The 18,306-nt window shown below is 36.7% G+C and overlaps 1 protein-coding gene across 1 annotated transcript; it reads left to right on the top strand.

The window, feature by feature from the left end:
- The first annotated feature begins 402 nt into the window (after positions 1 to 402).
- Positions 403 to 13,752, top strand: Scml1 (Scm polycomb group protein like 1). The gene is made up of 6 exons (XM_075956996.1): positions 403 to 597; positions 6,472 to 6,546; positions 8,950 to 9,054; positions 9,456 to 10,092; positions 11,296 to 11,435; positions 13,618 to 13,752. Exons 1-6 carry the CDS (start codon positions 403 to 405, stop codon positions 13,750 to 13,752), a joined length of 1,287 nt encoding a protein of 428 aa, XP_075813111.1.
- Positions 13,753 to 18,306: the final 4,554 nt, after the last annotated feature.

Below are 18,306 nucleotides of genomic sequence, written 5' to 3'. Positions count from 1 at the left end.
GTTGTATGTTAATAGTAACATGCTTTAATAACCAAACGAAAATGCTTGCCACACACTTAGGAAGCCGGCCCTTGAATCACTTTTGGGGCTAGAAGTTGTATTAGCTAGCCCAGGCCCCAGTGTCTCCACAAAAAAAAAAAAATGTCTGCCACAGCGCTCTAGAGGCTCCTTGTCCGCCAATTGTCTCAGCTACAGTTAAGTGTAGGAGCAGAGGTCCAACTTCGGACCCTCGAAGCCAGAGGTCTTGCCTCTCAGTAGGCAGAAAGACCCTCTCCTCTGGAAACCTTCCCTTTCCATGCCCTATCTCCGTCTACAGTGTGAAAAATCTCCGGGTCTATACATCCTTTTGGTCACTCATGGATTTTGCGGGCCATTGTTTAGTCACACAAGCCGTGAACACGTATGGCTTTACGGTTAGGCACTTTGCCGTGCTGCGCTTTGCGACACGCAGTGCGTCAGGCGCACCTGGTTTCTGGCACGTGGACGGTTAAAAGGCGTCAACGGCCATCGAAGGTGGTTTCCCAGCTGGCGGACGTCGAGAGGGTTCCTCAGCGGCCTGCCGGCAGCTTTCTGGAGACTGGTGTGCCATCAAAATACGTAAGTTATGAGTATCTTAGCCCCCTCTTTAACCTTTGTTGTCATGGGTGTGTGTGAGAGAGAGAGTGTGTGTAGTAATGTGGAAAATCGGAAGTATTTTGCCATCGGAGTGAGAAGATAACGTTTGGCGAATCTGTACTTTGACGCCTCAGATGATGAACGCTCTATGGTTGGATGATTTCAATAATTTTTATGTCTCCAGGCTACCAGTGCTTGGGATCTGTTAGTGGCCTTGGTGCTTAACCGCTTTTTAGTTGACAGTAAAACCTTACCATTTTATAGTAAATATGTTAGTAGGAAGGAAGAAAAAGATGTAGCGGGGTGTTGAGGGCGCCTTCTAGAGTGTTGTGTTTATCATTAGCTTAAGCATCCAGAGGGCAGACATGGCATCCCGGAACAACTGTAAAATGTCTGCGTCCCTGTAAGGCCCAGTAGTTGCCGGATATGCTTCTGAGGCTGGCTGAGTGCTGTGTGCTCCTTTGGTTGTTTTTATTATTATTATTATTATTATTTGTTTTTGTATTGTTTTAAAGGCTCTCATCTGTTAGTAATCATTTGGCTTTCTTCTCTCCTGATTCTTTCCGAATTCAGGTTACTGTTGTAATTTGCCATGTATGTTGTTAAGGAAGAGTTGAAGGTTGATTTCAGCCCTTCAGTCAGTGTGACCTATATTTAATGGGATACATTGATGGGATATAGTTTTCCCAATTTGGGCTGTTTTAGTATAACATTGAAAGACCCTAGATGTTATAAATTGAATTTTGTGTTTTTAATAAAGAAGTCTTAGAATAAAAATTTGTTTTCCTCCATCCAAGATTTGTGATATATTCCATATGGAATAAATTGATGGCCAGTGACTCCTCAATTTAGTTGTGTGGGGTTTATAACTTAGAAAAATCTCACTGCCTTGATTTGCCTTTTGTGTTTTAAATAATTATTTGGAGAAAATGTACTTTTTAGTCATCTTAATAATTGTTAGCTATGCCTTATGGGATAAGTTGATGGCAGGTGACTCTGCAGTTTAATTTGTTTGGGTCTTTTATAACTTGGAGATATCTACCTGTTTTGGTTTGCTTCATGTATCTTTAAGAAGTCATTGAGTAGAACATGGTTTTAAGCCATCCTACCCCCTGTGATTTATGTCTTATGGGATCAACTGGTGGCCTTTGAATCTCCCACCCACCCCCAATTTGGTGTCTATTTTCAGATTTTTGAAACTTGAAATTTATGTATTTGCCTTGTGGGTTCTTAAGAAATTTTATGGTAAAAAAAATTTTTAAGCATCCTTTTCTCTGTGAGCTCTGCCTTATGGGATAAGTTGATAGTTGGTGTGGATTTTGACTTTTTTGGGTTTTTTGTTGTTGTTGTTGTTGTTTTCTTAGGAAGATCTTGCTGTTGTGAATTGCTGTCCTTTAAGAAGTCTTGGGTAAAAGGTAGACTTTAGCCATTCTAATTATTTACAACTATACTTAATGAGATATGTTCATACAGATAACTCTTCCAATTTGGCATTATTTGGAGTTTCCTTTCTTAGAAATTTCTAGCTGCTTTGATTTGGATTTTGTGTCTTTATGAATTGTCATATAAAAGGTTGTTTTGAGCCATGTTAGACATTGTGAGCTATGCCTTATGGGATGTGTCATTGGCAAATGACTCTCCTAATTTGGGCTGTTTAGGGTTTTATAACTTGAATTGGAGTTATCCTGATGCTTTGATTTACCTTGTGTGTTTTTAAGAAGTCATAGGGTAAAAATAATTTGATACTCTCTGATACTTGTTTTTTTTTTCTGATTCAAGATGTAGAGTCAACATTGTATTATGTTTTCAAACAACTGGCTGACTCCAATAGTCATCTTTAATTGGGCTGTTTAGAAAGTACTAAAGGATTTTCAAATGTGTCAGTCTTTTTTTAATTTTTTACTTTATTATTTTGTTTTCTAGGAATTTTTCTTCTAGAAGTACTTGTACCAGTGCAACACTGTTCTACAACGTTCATTGTAAGAGTAAAACTTTAGAAGTAATTTTATGGTTTATTCCCAAGATAGAACACTAGGAAATTGTTAAAGTGACCATAGTGTTAGCTTGGAAAGGCCTCTCCTACCATAGGCTACTTCTGCCTGATTTTGAGCTTTCTGAGTTGAATTGTATACCGTGTTATCTTTCATGTCTGGCTTCTTTTACTCAAGGTTGTGGTTGTGAAGTTCATCCTTGTTGGCAATAGCCGTAAGTAGTTTATTTTCATTATAAAGTTTTCTTTGTTTGGTTATAGATACAGGTTAATTACTTACAGCTCATGACAATCTTAGAGTCAGGAAATCCTAAACAAAAATAAAATGTAGTAGAAATTATAGGTCAAATTGAGATGCATTACTATAGTGATATTTCATTTGTATTTTAATAATAAACAAAACTTGCCGGAAGGTCAGAGAGTAAAACAGCCACAATGGTCAGCCTTACAGACCAGAAAGTGATGACACACATGCCTTTAAAACCAGTAGCCACACCCATAGAAACTGGGTGGTAGTAGTGCATGCCTTTAATCCCAACCCTAGAAAGGAATATAAGATGGGAGGAGACAGCTCTCAGACACAGTCTCATTCTGAGATTCCTGGAGGCAGGATCACCATTTCAAACTGAGGTAGAAGTAAGAGACAGTGGCTGGCTGTTTGGCTTTTCTGACCTTTAGGTTGAACCACAATATCTGTTTCTGGGGTTTTATTAATCATGTTGCATATTACAATTTGAAAATTTTATGCAACATTGGTTTGCATTTGTCTAACTTGAGAGCTCTCCCATCTTTTAATCTCCCTTTTAATTTCGTCCTTAGGGACTCTGGTCACTAGTCTCCCCACAGCAGATTAAAGGAGAACAGGAAAGGGATGAAACCCTGGTCCCTTTATTATGTCTTTCCCTGCTGCTCTGTCTCAGAGTGAATAAAATGAATTAACTTTTGCTCTAGGGTGTCCCTCTAGTAACTTTGCGTCAGGAATTCAAGTCGGTCCTCGGATTGCAGACATGCCTGGTTCTGGTTCCATATTGAATGACTCAGGGCTATAATCTAGCCTTAAAAATTCTAGAATTTATTTTCATCTTATATTTCACATGCATTTCTTTATTTGGGTTTAATGTTAAAAGTCTAACTCATAAAGCAGTCATAATTTTGGAGCTGTGGTGGGCCCTGGAGATGCGAGCCTCAGAAGGGTTTACAGGGCAGGTGAGGAGGTGGAGCCTCCTTGGTTGACTCTACTCACATTGCAGCAACAGCCCAACAGAAGGAGCAGTTCAGAAGCAGCCCAGAAGCAGAAGCCTCACCACCAGGAGCAGTTCAGTATCAGCAGCCGCAGCACCACCACCAGCAGCCTCACTAATAGAGATACCAGAGATGGAGACTTGAAGTGACAGCAGCAGCAGCAGCAGCAGCAGCAGCAGCAGCAGCAGCAGCAGCATCTGAGATAGCAGCAGAATTCCTAGTGGCCAGACAGTAGTGGCCGTAGCATTGGTGTCAAGGGTGGCAGTGGAAGCTGCCTTTAGATCATAACAGATTATTGGGGCAGTATGGCGGCATTCTGTCTCCCTAAGCAAAAACGCCTTTGAGCTCCTTGACATAAGTGTTAGCAGTATATTCTCTTGTTCGGTGGCTTTTAGTGCTCATTTTGTAGTTTGGAAGCAACTGTTCACAGATTGCACTTTCTCTAAACTTCATTCATTGTGTGTTCCCAGTCATTGCTCTTCTATGTATAAAGATTTATTCTAGTGCTGGAAATGTAGCTTAGCAATAAGGCACTAACCTACCATAGATAATATCCTAGGTTTCACCCTCCGCCATGTAAAGCCACCCATGTTAAGTTGATGTAGATTGTAGGTACATGAAGTAGCATTTTTATGCATTTCTTTTCAGGAGTAGAAGGTTTGCCTCTTAGATGACTAAACAGTTTCACAAGTAAACCTTCCAGCAAGTCTAACCTGCCGCACAGCAGTGATGTCTGCCTCCAAAGAAATGGCTGTGGTTTGTATTTTAAATTGATCGTCTCTGTTCTTTAGCCTGGTATTGTAGTTTTGCTAAACTGAGTTAAATTAAATAAAGTGAAATGTATTAGGTAATAAGTGCAGTTTTGACAATGCTCTATAAAATTTCTATGAACACTTGTGTATAAATTTAAAAACATACACTTAACATTTCTTCTGGGTACTCTGAAATTGAACTGCAAACAAGTAGAGTCTATATAAAACTCAACTTTATAAGAATCTGACAAACATCTTTGCAAATTGGTTTGCCTTTTAAAAATTTTGTCATATTCTGAGTTTCTTAATCTTTGAAGTTGAACACAAATGGAAATTATTTTTTTATTTATTTTTAATTAAAAATTTCCACCTCCTCCCCTCCTCCCATTTCCCTCCCCCTCCCTAAATGGAAATTATTACATTATATTTAATCTTGCATAGCAGTGAACACATTTCTTTAGTCACATAAGGACACGCATATTAATGCCATTGAAGTAATCTAGGCAGCTTTCAACTTACATCAACTGCTATGCTTTTCATCATTGGAGACAATGCTCACTGTCAATTATTGAAAGTCATTGTGGGGACAATTTGCTTGAAAGCACAAGCTACCATGTGAAGGTAAATTACTATATTTTTGTAAGGAATGTTATATAACGCAAGTGTGTGTTAATTTAGTAACCTAATCAGTGGAAGGCTAACCACATACAGAGCTACCAAGTCTGTTTACTTTAAAATCTCTTTGCCTCATTTCTTAGAATAATTATTTTGTGGAAATGTAGCAGTTACTTATGGTAACTTTTCTTATTTATACCCTGTCTTATTTCAACAGCATTTTAAGATGTTTTAGAAATTTAGTTAAGATGTGTTTAACTGTTTCCTAGTTTGACCACATGGTGGCAATGTTGGATTATTTAGGAATCAAAACCAGGGCAATGCTCTGACCATGGTCAGTTTGTGTTGTGATTGTTGGTTTTGTTTTGTTTTGTTTGTTTGTTTGTTTGTTTGGCTTTGAAAGCATTTTTAACACTGAAGATTAATGTCTCTGCCCTAAAGTAAGAAGGTGTTAAACACTGGTGTAGCTAGATTAATGAGAGCATAGTTCTGCAAGTATTCTTTTTCTCTTGTTTCCTGAAACAAGGTCCTTGACCCACCCAGGCTGCTCTTGAACTCATCACCCACTTGCTTTAGTCACACATGCTTTTCTACATAGGCATGGAATTTAAAACATAGGTCCTTTGATAACACAACAGGTTTTCAAAACTTCTGTGAAGTGAAATTAAAGTCCTCAGCTTTCTTTTTGCTATTTTATATTTTCTTTTAATTTGCTAAGAAATTTTTATCCTATACAAATATGAATGCCTCCTTAGGATGGTAATGATAATATGTTTTATGAGTATGTACCAAAGATTACACATCTCGGTTATGTAAGTAATATTAAGCAACTGGTTGTACAGTACATCAGTGTTTACCATTTTAATAAGAAAAGTTTAAATCTCAACTACTTTCTGGAGTTTCTCTAAACTGACACTCAAGGACATACTCTATCCTGAATCTCTTTAGACGGTGAAATCTTAGCCATTTTGCATGCTCCCTTTTCTTATGTATTAGGACATTCTGAGCAACTTTTTACTGGAGTTCTAAACCTAGATCCTTCTGGTAAAGTCTTTCGTTTCTCTTTTACTTGGCTGGCAATTATTTCCATTCCTTGTAGTGTTGATTTTTATTTCATCTCTGATTTTATTAAGGCTTTTGAAATATTGGTAAAAATTAAAAACAACTTATATAGATAAATATAAGGTATGGTCACTATTTGATGTGACTCCTTCTGAAATAAAGCATTAACTACTTGTGGTATAAAAACTATTTTAGAAAGAACCTCAGCCACCTGAAATTCGTGAAATTGAAGAACCAAAAGCCATTGAGGATATCATGAACCATTTCCAGGTGTGACAACTTCTCTTTTCAATATGCTTTTGTAGAATGTTAAATTGTAAACATTTCTTACTTTACATGAGGGGAAAGTGTATAATTAATCAAAATTTTGCCATACCAAATTTCTTGTGATTATTCACATCGTTGTGATTATTTTGACAATTTCTATGTAGAATAATATTTTCAGGTGAAAATTTGAAATATCAGTATGTGTATTTTAGAACATTAAAAACATTTATCAGGTTTATGTTTTTTCCATCTATGTTGCTTAGTATTAATTTCCACTATACAACTTTTAAAGGAAATGGAAGATTTGGATTCACTTTTAATATGTGCCTAATTAATTACCTAATATCACAACTGAAATGAAAGGGCAGCCTACTCATGTCTTACAATGAATTTATCTCATATAATTTTGAGGGGAAATCATAAAAATAAACTTGTGGATAGGGACTGATAGAAATATCTAATTACTGTGGATTTTGTGAGCTGTATACCTCGGAGGCAATGGAAGAGTTTAAATAAATGATTCTTGTCCCATAAGGTTTACAGAATAGACTGAACTAACAGAATTTGAAAAGTAAAAGTTTCTGTGTGTCTTACCTTTTAGACTGACACTAGTGAAGACAGAAGCCATGTTCACAGGCCTTGGTCTTAAGATTGTGCAGGAGTAGGGGTGGGTGGGTAAGGCTGCCTGACCTGCAGTGCCCAAATCTTGGCAAACCTGAAGCCTAGGGTGTAGTGTTCAGCCAAGAGACCAGTAATTGTGCAAGGAATATGGCATTGTGGATGAGCAGTGCTTTGGATCCCAAGCTGTGTTCCTTAGGGGTCCTTGAGAATCCTGTCACATTGCTGAGTGTGCTGATATGCATGCATTCCTTACACGTGTAGGAGATGATAACAATAACAATATGCAATCTCAGAGGCAGGAGGATTGCCACAGTTCAAGGCCAACCTGATCTATATAGTTAGTTTAAGGCCAGCCAAGGCTCCACAGTGAAACCCTGTCTCAAAAAATAAAAACATAGAAGCAAAGGAGTCTTTTAATATTTGGTGAAAGCGTATTGTTTTTACTCTCTTTTTGGGATTATAATATAATTAAAACATTTCCCCCTTCCCTTCCCTACCTTCAAATCCTCCCATAGAACTCTCATTGCTCTCTTTCAAATTCATGACCTTTTTCATCAATTGCTATTGCATGCATATGTTTATATATATGTATATACATATATATGCGTGTGTGTATTCCTAAATACACCCTGCTCAGCCTGTACAGTGTTATTTGTATGCATGTTTTCAATGCTGACCATTTGGCACTGGAAAAACATTTGTTGTCTTCTTCCCTGGGGAAGACTATTGCTCTCACTCTTGGTATTTCTTAATTTCCTATATTTCTTTGTGCAGAGTTGAGGCCTTGTGGGCTTCCCCTGTCCACTTTGGCATGTTTATTGGTATCCTTCTTGTTCAGGTGATGTTGGTGAGATGCTATGGGTCTACACCATAACATCTGGCATCACTAGGAGACATGGTATCACAGTAAACCCCTGATCCTCTGGCTCTTACAATGTTTCTGCCTCATTTTCCACAATGTTCCCTGAGCATTAGGCACAGGAGTTCTTTTATACGTGTATTCATTGGGACTGGGCTCCCAGAACACATTTTGAGAATCACTCACTTTGCTTGCAGTTCTCTCAAAGAGCATTTCTCCAGGACAGTTTTTTTTTTTTTAGTTTTTGTTGTTGTTTGTTTGCTTGTGTTAAAATTTATGATCCTAGCACCTAGCAAAGAAGTTCTGACAGGAGGAAGGCATTCATCCTTGAATGAAAAAAAATGTTTATGGTATTTTATAAATATATTCTCTGAAACTTTTGAGCGCTTCAAGAAAACCCGTCAGCATGTTATCAGTGGTATTCCTCATTGGTATGGCATATAAAGGTGTACTCAGTGCCATTGTGAGATCAACACTGGATGCTTAAGTTTTAGAATACTTTGGAGCCCTACATCACCTATGTTTTATTTGGCTCTATAGTCTTCTCAGAGTGGAACACTCACTATATGTTCACAAGCTGTGGTGTGGACGCTGACTCTTATGGTCACCAGATTTGAATGCTTGTCTCCTATGTGAGCACCCTCTTCAGTGGGAAGCACTGCAGTACACACAGGTGGGAGGTTATCAGGAGTTGTGATGCACTTACTTTCTGGCACTGAAGAAACTTGCACATGCGCATGAATCAGCTACTGCAGTGGCAGGTGGAGGAGACAGTATCTCAGCCAGTGTCCTGTGGCTCTTAAAACCAGGCCTCAAATAAAAACATGATGTTTCTGACTACTGGAGAACTTCCATTGTGTCTAGCAATTATCTCTTTGCTTTATGCATTTTGAAACAGCAACTACTAATGCCTTTTATTATAACAGGTTATCTCTAAAACTGTTCAAAGGCTGGAAAAGAAGATTGATGACATAGATAATAAAGTAACGAGAATTTATTACTCTCGTGCCAGATCCTTTTGGCATTACCCTGTAAGTATACAAAAACATTATCACAACTTTAATAAATATATTCTGTCTAAAGATGCCAGTCAGTTCAAGTGATAGAGAGTTAGTAAATGTGGGCTTATCAAGGTTTATCTGTACTTCCTGGAGGAGCAGATGAGGACTGCAACTCTTTTTGAAAGAATAATCAAGTTCAGGATTAATGAATATAGAGCAATGAGCATCTTAAAAATATATATTTAAAATACATTTTTAAATATACATTTTAAAAAGTACTTATAAAATACACATTAAATTAAATGTAGGTCAGAAGAGAAAGAAAAATCATGTGATCAAAAGACAACACCATTTTCCAATGTAAAATAATGTTGCATGGAAACCATAATGTCCTGACTACTCTTTATTTTATTTCTCTTTTTCTTATGAAGCCTTTTAAATTAGTATCTAGAAGATACAATTACCTGACATCTAAAAGACTTAAACTCCAGAAAGAGAGCCAAGTAGCTCATGATGATACCTTCTCCTACCCTCAAAGTTACAGTCCAACTTCACCAGTCCGCACAAGGGATGAAGTGAGCTTTGATGTAGAGAACGAAGAGACTATAGATTACACCCACATGCACCAGTGCCCTGATATTATTGACAACGCCCAGATGTTCCAGAACCCTGATTCTATTGACAATGCCCAGACATGCCAGAATGCTGATTCTATGGACAACACCGAAAGTATCCAGAACACTGAGAACGATGCTGCGTTCCATTCTGACGATTCCCTGGGAGTGAGATGTATCAGTTCTTCACCAGAGAGTAACCGTCCAGAAACTCCACAGAGTCCTGTATATACTCCCCAAAACTACCATTGCAGAATTCCTGGCTCTTCTACAATGACCCATTACAGTGACTTTGAAAATCCCAACTTGCACACCACCATTTCTTCCGCTTCAACAATATTGAGAGGAAGCCACATCCCTCGAGGGGAGCTTATGCCCATTAGGAATCCTGAAATGAAGCGATTGGCCTTACTGGAGGCCCAGAGTACACCTGTGATTGACCCTAATACTTTTGGTGAGTTTGGAATGGTACCAATGATTAACATCCTTCTTGTTTCCTATTTTGATGATTGGTTTGTAATTATATGTACAATGGTGGGCATTTATTGAGTAAGTATTATGGGTAAGACAGTGAGCTAATCAACTAACACGGATTGTCTCTGGTGGTCTTCATAATGACACCATTGTGATTATAAAATCTATTTTCTTTATCTTTCCCATAGTAAATGCCCAACATGATAATAAGGTGCTAAGAAAGAAAGGACATACTTTTGGATAAATCACAAACAGAAAAATTGAAATTTCTGTTGATTCTCTTTGGTTAGAAAAAAGATCCTTCCAACAAATGACCAAGCCCCCTTCATTTGTCATCATATATCACTTGTAGGAAGTCAAACATTCTGCTGAAGGTAATATTTGGGCACAGAGAAATTTCCATGCCACTTAGTGAATAGTTCAGCAAAACCTGCTGAGATATGAGCACTTACATTGTTTCATGTATCATTTCTTTATTAAAATATTCAACCAAAATATGTATTGCTATTCAATTAAACATGAAAGAATAATTGCATAAAATGTCAAAATCACTACTGACTGAACTCATCAGAAAATATTTTTATTTTCAAGTTTACATTTAAACTACAAGAGATGTGAATATAAAAATTGTGATATTGGATTTAAGAGACAGATTTGATTCAAAGAACTTGTTACCCTAAGATAACTAAGGTTATTGAAATTAGTTGGTATAACCAAAAATTAAGCAGTTTTAAAGTGTAAACTTTAGGGATTTCCACCACATTTAGTACAATAAATTAATTTAGAGAAAGTGACATTTAAGAGAGAAATACATTGAAACCCTTAAACTAAGAGAGTACTGAGTTAGCTCAGTTTATCCCAATTTAATTCAAGTAGCACCTTTTCCTGTACTTGCTTGTGACCTAAGAGGCCTTGGATTGCTACACGTGTTTCATGACCATGGAAGCTTTGTACTTTCTAGTATAAAGCTGTTCTGCTCTTTGAGGAGTTCCAGTGACATACTCTATGTAGCACATCTTCGTTAAGGCTCTCAGGAGATTTTACAGTTGGAGTCTTAAGTTCTTAATTAGGTACTGAAGAGAAGGTTCCAGGAGTAAGACCATTACTTTTACCTAACGTCTCTTTTTTTCAAGGTGCTGATCGGGCTTTTAAAAATGTTTCCCCCACTCATTGTTAACTGCAGGTTTGTCATCCAGTTGTACCAAGGCTGTTATGAAAGGCCTTGGAAAGCCTTTAAACTGGTCTGTGAATGACGTGATAACATTTCTGAACCGTTTAGATCCTTCGTTGGCAGACCAACTCTACTCCACCATCAGAGAACATGTAATGTATTTTTAAATTCAGTTTTCCTGCTACCCTAATGCTGTTGAATGACCTCTGAGCATTTTCAGTTGGATACTGAGTCACCAACTGAGATGGTAGGGGAACCCTATTATCTGATTTAATTTTTGTTTGTGAAAAGGTTGCCTTGTCCATCCTTCTGTGCTTAAATGTTAGGTTAATTGTCTCTTCTTTATATGGGTAGCTAAATTTCTAATACACTAAATAGCCTCAAGTTCGGTGGTTTAAGGTTACAAGTCTTAGGTAGACCTCTCTCCTTGCAAGGACAAATTCTTCCCATACTAGGGACTATAAGTAAGAGGAGTTTACCCACAGTGCATACGAGAGTAGCCTTCTTGTTATGATATCCAGAAACTAATTCCAGATGATCAGTTCTGTTTCCCTTATGTGACTATTGACAACTGTGATGCTGATGACAATTTACAAAGCGATATCATGGTTAAATTCTACTTTTCCTAGTATTTTCTTAAGTTTTTTTCTTTGGTAACTTAAAATTATGATTGCAGAGGTCTTTTAATTTCTTAGCTTGGTTTATTCCCAGGTACCTTTAAAAATATTTGTGAATACGTTTTTTTTTTTTTGTTTTTCTCTAATTCCTTTAATTTCTTCCTTGGCAAGATTTTTTTTATTAGTACATAGAAAAGCTACTGCTTTTTTTTTTAATGAGAATACAGGCTGCTTTTATTCTGATTTGAGAATTTCCCTACATATCTCCACTACTTTTGGTCCTTAGACTCTTTTTGTCAACTCTTTCAAGATGATTTCTGAGTCTTGGGTGATAGGGTGGCTGCATGGGGGAATCTCTGCACATGGATGAGTTGTGGGTCTCTTTATTGATTACCATGTCCTGGAAAAAAACTTTTCTATTGAGGGTCAAGGGATGTACTAATATATAAATATATAAACATATACACACACATACATATGTGAACTAAGGAGGCAGTTTATTGCTATGTTCATTTTGAATAATAATAATAATGATAATAATAAAGTTCTCCCCTAGATCCTATGAACTCTCCAGCCGTAAGATTTTAGATGAAATTCTGTCTTATGGACTAGGCTTTAATCCAATATGAAAGTGGTTGGCTACTCCCATAACATCCACGCTAATATACCTATATTCCCAACTGCTTGGGAGGCTGGAGTAGGAGGATCTCTTGAGTCCAGGAGTTCTGTACTGTAGTGTGCTATGCCCATTGAATGCCCACACTAAGTTGGGCATCTTTATGATGACCTCCTGGGAGCAGGGAATCACCTAAGGAAGGATGAACTGACACATCTGGGAAGCTACTCGTTTTGTATTCTGTGACTATTGAAAGTTTAATCAGATCTAAGAGTTTTCTGCCGGCATTTCTAGGGTCTTTTAAGTATAGGATCTTATGACTAGAAAATAGAGATAATTTGACTTCTCGTTTCCTATTTGTATTCATTATTTAGTTGTTTCTTTTAACTTGCTGTTATGGGCTAAATTTTAATAAGCTCTACTTCCTTCACTTTCTAATTTTATTTCCTATTGTAAGAGATTCTGTGTCTTCTTAGACAAGAATATCTGATTAAATAAAGTTCTATTTTATGCTGGAACTTAAAAAATTATATACTTTAGTAGCATAAGGTGATGGTAAATTAAAACAATAAAGAATTTTTGTAAAGATGCCTTTTGACTGTCAAGTAGTAGAGTATCTATACACCATTTTCAGTAAAGAAAGAAAACCAATAATTAGTCTTAATGTCTAATTGGCTTCAGACAAGTAATTCAAATAAAGACAATACTATTGAACACATTTACAGTTTGCATTGATGTTGATATATTCCTAGACTCTATCAGAAAGTTAATAGCCATGAAATTCATTTTTCTCATTCTTTTTACTTTTTTCATGTGTACACAGTATTTTATTCATCGCAGTATTTAAAATTATGGCATTTGATATAGCTAATTTTAAATATTAAGTTAAATTTGCTTTTCTTAAAATTGATATAAATATATAAATTTTAAAATGATACATTACTGTGAAATGATATTTATCATAGTTTTTATACAGAGATACATATTCAGGGACTTTATAACTATGAGAGGCTTTAGTTTTGCATGTTCTTATATACAAAGAAACAACTGTTTATCAAATGTACAGTGTTGTTAATCATTTTAAACCTTTTCTCTCCCTAGGACATTGATGGGAAAGCCTTACTGTTGCTCAACACTGATATAATGATAAAATATATGAGGATGAAGGTGGGAGTAGCCTTGAAGCTCAGCAGCTACATTCAAAAGCTTAAAAAAGGAGTAAACTGTCGCCCGTAAAACAATGTAGAACTTTAAATGTTCTCATAAAGTCCTTCTTAATGCACAACTAACTTCTTATGTTTATTAGTTTTTGTTTTGGAGAAGGTTCTCATAAAATATAACTAGAATTGAAAAAATACATTATAGTCAAAGTCAGCTTTGAGTTATTTGACATATTAGTATCAATATATACATATGTCTTCTTTAGATTTTTCATTTTATAGATTAAAAATATGCTTCATGTAAGAAACAAAATGCTACCTTTGATTTGGGTTTATATTAATACATATTTTTAAAGCAACTAAACAGGAAATACAAGGAACTAATAACTTACATAATTAAAGTGGTGAAATTTTTGGCAGAAGAGATATTAAAGGAGAATATATAGCTACCCTTCTTGGATATTTTATCTATATAATACTCTAGCATACTTTTCATGCTCTTACCGTTTTTAGAAAAAACAATAGCCATATTGTCCTCTCTATTATTACATTTCTGGTATGCTTGTTCAGATTCAGAAGGGGAAATGTCTAATGAGCTCTAGACAACTAAATATAGCGGTTTTCATAGCATATGTAGAACGAGATACTAGTTCAGATTCAGAAGGAGAAAATGAAACTTATGAAATGTTTAATGAGCTCCGGACAACTAAGTATTCTTACCAAGCTTTTAGACAGGTTTTAAGGTGTATTTATTTGTTTTACCTAAGAATTGTACCTCAATAGTAGTTTGGAATAAATCTGACTATAGTTTTAAGACACATATTTACTATATTAAAGTCTTTATATTTTTTATGAAATTTGGATATTTAGCTAAGAATTCATTGTTCAAATGTCTATATGAAGATACTCATACTCAAAATTTTTTTAAATATGTATTTTATTTTATGTGTTTATTCCTTGTGCAGGTATTATATCTGTACCAAAATTGCACATAAGTAAATATTTTATTTTGAATTTAAACTGGTACCTTACATTGATACAAAGGGAATGATGAGCTATCAACAAGATGCTCTTATTCTGTGAACTGTGTATGTGCCACTTGCCCTTAGTAGTCCTTCTCAGGTTAGCCCTTAGAGAGCCAGAAACAGTGCTGGTTTCCATATATGGAAATGCTCTGTCTTCTGCCATCTTCAGGCATCCAAGATGTTCACTATTGAAAGATATACTAGTCTGATACGTTTAGAATTTTATATTTATAATTGAAATTTTCAATATAAACATGAGTCACTACCATTTTGTTATTGCTTATCATATTGTATAACTTTTGAAATAAGATAAACTAAGAATTGATGCTAATAATATTGGTTTTTTTAATTGAAAATGGTAATGAAATGTTCACCAAGGGCAAGAATTTACATTATCTCTTTAGAAAACAAAGTGTACTAGTTACTAAAAATAGGTGGTTTAGAGGATTACTCAATTTATATTCCTGCTTGTATAAAGAAATCCCTACTTCATACTCTTCAAAGTGTATAAAGATACTATGCACAGTTGAACATGATTCAGATGCTTGAAAAACAGTGTTCTGTATTTTTCAGATTTCAAGTTATAATAAAGCCAAAGAACTATAACAATTAATAGCAGTGTCTTAGATTTTTTAAATTAAAAATTCATACAATATATTCTGATCATGTTTTCCCCTCCCATCTCCTTCCAGGTCCTTTCCATTTACCCACCCCTCCAAATCCATATCTTCTTCCTCTTTAGAAAACATCCCAGCAAATAAAAAAAATCAAGCAAACCAAGATCAAAAACCACAGCAAAAAAAGCACAATACACATACACACACACACACACACACACACACACACACACACACCATAAAAACACAAAATTGGAAACCATTCTATACAAGCAAAAGAAAAGTAAGGTTTAAAAAGTGACCAAACAAGCCATATTAGGGGAAAAAAACCTACAAAAATGCCATTGAGTTTGTTTTGTGTTGACTGTCTATTTCTGGTCATGGAATCTTCCCTTATGTGTGGTTTATAAAAACCAGTGGGACTCCATTGGAGAAAACTGATTTTCTTTTGCAAGCATTTGTCAATTGGAGATATTCTTTCTGGTAAGGGGTGAAAGACTGTGTCCATTTCCCCCTTTTAACACTGGGACCTCATCTGGGCTGAACCAATACAGGTCTTGTGCATGCTGCCTCAGTCTCTGTGAGTTCTTGTGTGTCAGTCCTGTTGTGTCTGGAAGACACTGTTTTCTTGGTGTAAACTATTCCCTCTGGCTCTTACAGTCTTCTGCTTTCTCTTTCAAATAGTTCTCTGGGCACTGAGGGGAAGGCGTTGATGAAGACATTCCATTTATTACTGTTTGAAAGTCTCTCACTCTGCATATTTTCCAGTTGTGGGTTCCTGTGTTCCCATCTACTACAGGAGGAAGCTTCACTGTGGATGGCTGAGTGAAATGTTGAACTATGGTTATAGAAGAATGTCATTAGGAACCATTTTATTTCTTTGATCCTTTAGCAAAACAATATTAATTTGATTTTCCCCTAGGCCCATGACCTGTCTTGTCTTAGACTGTGTGCACAAGACATTGAGAGGCAGCCTGTATGGCCATCTCTCAGAAATTCAGAATCTGGTACCTGAAAGAAAATAACTCGGTGTAGTGATGTCCAGATGGGTGGTCTGGTGTAGTTGATGCACCAAAAACTGTCTGAGAGCTTCAGGGAGGATAGTTTTCAAGTCTGGCAAGATATACCATTCAGTTGAAATCTTGTTTCATATTTTGAGAGTGGGCCTTGCCCTCTTGTTCCTTGGAATAGGTGAGTTGGGAAGTGGGCCTGTGGATCAGGAAAGGCAACAGGAAAGACAGAAAGGGGCTCCTCGGGCATCTCTACTGTTTGTCAGGCCACCTGGTCTGTCCTCCAATTTCCTTTATCTTCAGGTATATTGACTGCCTGGTGCCCCTTCATGGATCATAACTACCTCCTTGGGGAGCCAGACCACTTTAAGGAGAGAATTTCCTCTTTATTTTGAGCAGTTTTTCCTTCAGCAATTAATAGCTCTTTTGCTTTATAAATAATGCCATGGATATGGATGACTGCAAAGGCATTCTTGCTCTCTGTATAAATGTTTATTCATTTGTCCTTTCCCCAGTATAGGGTTTGAGTGAGAGCAATCAACTACGTCTTTAGACTGATGTGCCCTGTGGCAAGGCTTGTGTCCATATGGTGACCGATTGGGTAGTTATTACTGCCCCAGTTGATGGCTACTCTGCTTCCATAGGTAAGCAAATCAGCCTCTGCCTCAGGCAGGTGAGTGTCCATGTAGTCTGGGAGACTGGCCTGAAAAAAATGTCCAGCAAGTTCTCACAGTCATGAAGAGGCACCTTAGACTGGCTAACATAGATCAAAAAAATGGGTTAATCAAGATATGAAAGTTAGCCAGTGAGAGGCTAGAGCTAATGGGCCAATAAGCTTATAATTTATAATTTATGGAGACCTATGTGTGATTTTATTTGGGACTAAACAGCCAGGGAGCCAGGCGGGACAGAAACAACAACAAACAGGCCCCCCACTCCATGTTACAGATTGGCACCCATGTGGATAACTGCATCCACAGAAAGCCTGAAAAAGCTTGATAAAGACTAGAGTAAACCATTTCAGGTTTTCAGCTGTAGCAGAAAAAAAAACTGCTGTTTAAAAATGCCGACTTTCTGGGCCTTCCTGCCAGGGAAAACTCTGACTCTTTCAAGCAGGCAATCCTGATGGATACACTCACTGTTGCAGCTTGCTTCCTGGCAAGGACCTTAAAAACACCATAGAGTTGTGGAAAACTTCTCCATATTCCTTAGCACATTAAAGACCAATGTGGTCAGAAAAAGAGAGATATACAGTAAAGAGAGATTCAAAGAGAAAGAAAACCTCTAAATGTTTTACAGTGTGTTAAAAATATATACAGGCTAAAGGTTAAAGTTTTCAGAGTTAAAAAAAAAGAGAGTAGCCTGGGAGGCAGAGACAGACAGATCTCTGTGAATTCAAAGATAGCCTGGTTTACAGAGGGAGTTCCAGGACAAAGATATACAGAGAACCTGTCTCAAAAAGCCAAAAGTTAAAAGTAAAAATAAAAGAAATAGAGGTTTAAATAAAGCCATGTAAAGATGGAAAATACACAGAGAATCTTGATACTGTATGTTATTATGCTCTCTTTGAATCGTTTGAATGCTGAGGAAGGAGCAACAGCTGCTAAAAGATATTTGCTTATAAATGCTGGAGAATTAATCCAAGATAGATATTTTGAAAATACCTTGGCTTCAAAATTGAAGTCAAAAGGTATGTTACTTTGGAGAAGAGAGTTTGCTTTTGTTCCCACAGAAAATGAGAGATTGTGGATTTATTCAGAGTTACGAAAAATCAGCTTTGATCAAGGAAGACCACCTGAGAAATCTCCAACAGGAATAGATGGCCCAGATGTCTGAGTTCTTCATCCAGAACAGGTTCAAGACTGCTGCCTGAGATGATCAAGACTCACAGGATACTTCAGTCAGGACTTGATCATAACTCTAAATTTTCTTTAGATTATCAGCTCCCTCAACCAGCTGGAAGTAGCCTGGAATACTA

The sequence above is a fragment of the Microtus pennsylvanicus genome, chromosome X, assembly GCF_037038515.1.
Source record: "Microtus pennsylvanicus isolate mMicPen1 chromosome X, mMicPen1.hap1, whole genome shotgun sequence".
Taxonomy (NCBI): Eukaryota; Metazoa; Chordata; class Mammalia; order Rodentia; family Cricetidae; genus Microtus; species Microtus pennsylvanicus.
This window is presented reverse-complemented; position numbering and strand designations above follow the sequence as displayed.

What these genes read in the sequence shown, in the direction of transcription:
- Scml1 (XM_075956996.1), top strand. Translation starts at nt 403, where the DNA reads ATGGCTTTACGGTTAGGCACTTTGCCGTGCTGCGCTTTGCGACACGCA. An exon ending in CTGGTGTGCCATCAAAATAC is followed by an intron (nt 598 to 6,471) that starts GTAAGTTATGAG and finishes AAACTATTTTAG; the next exon opens with AAAGAACCTCAGCCACCTGA. An exon ending in GATTGACCCTAATACTTTTG is followed by an intron (nt 10,093 to 11,295) that starts GTGAGTTTGGAA and finishes TGTTAACTGCAG; the next exon opens with GTTTGTCATCCAGTTGTACC.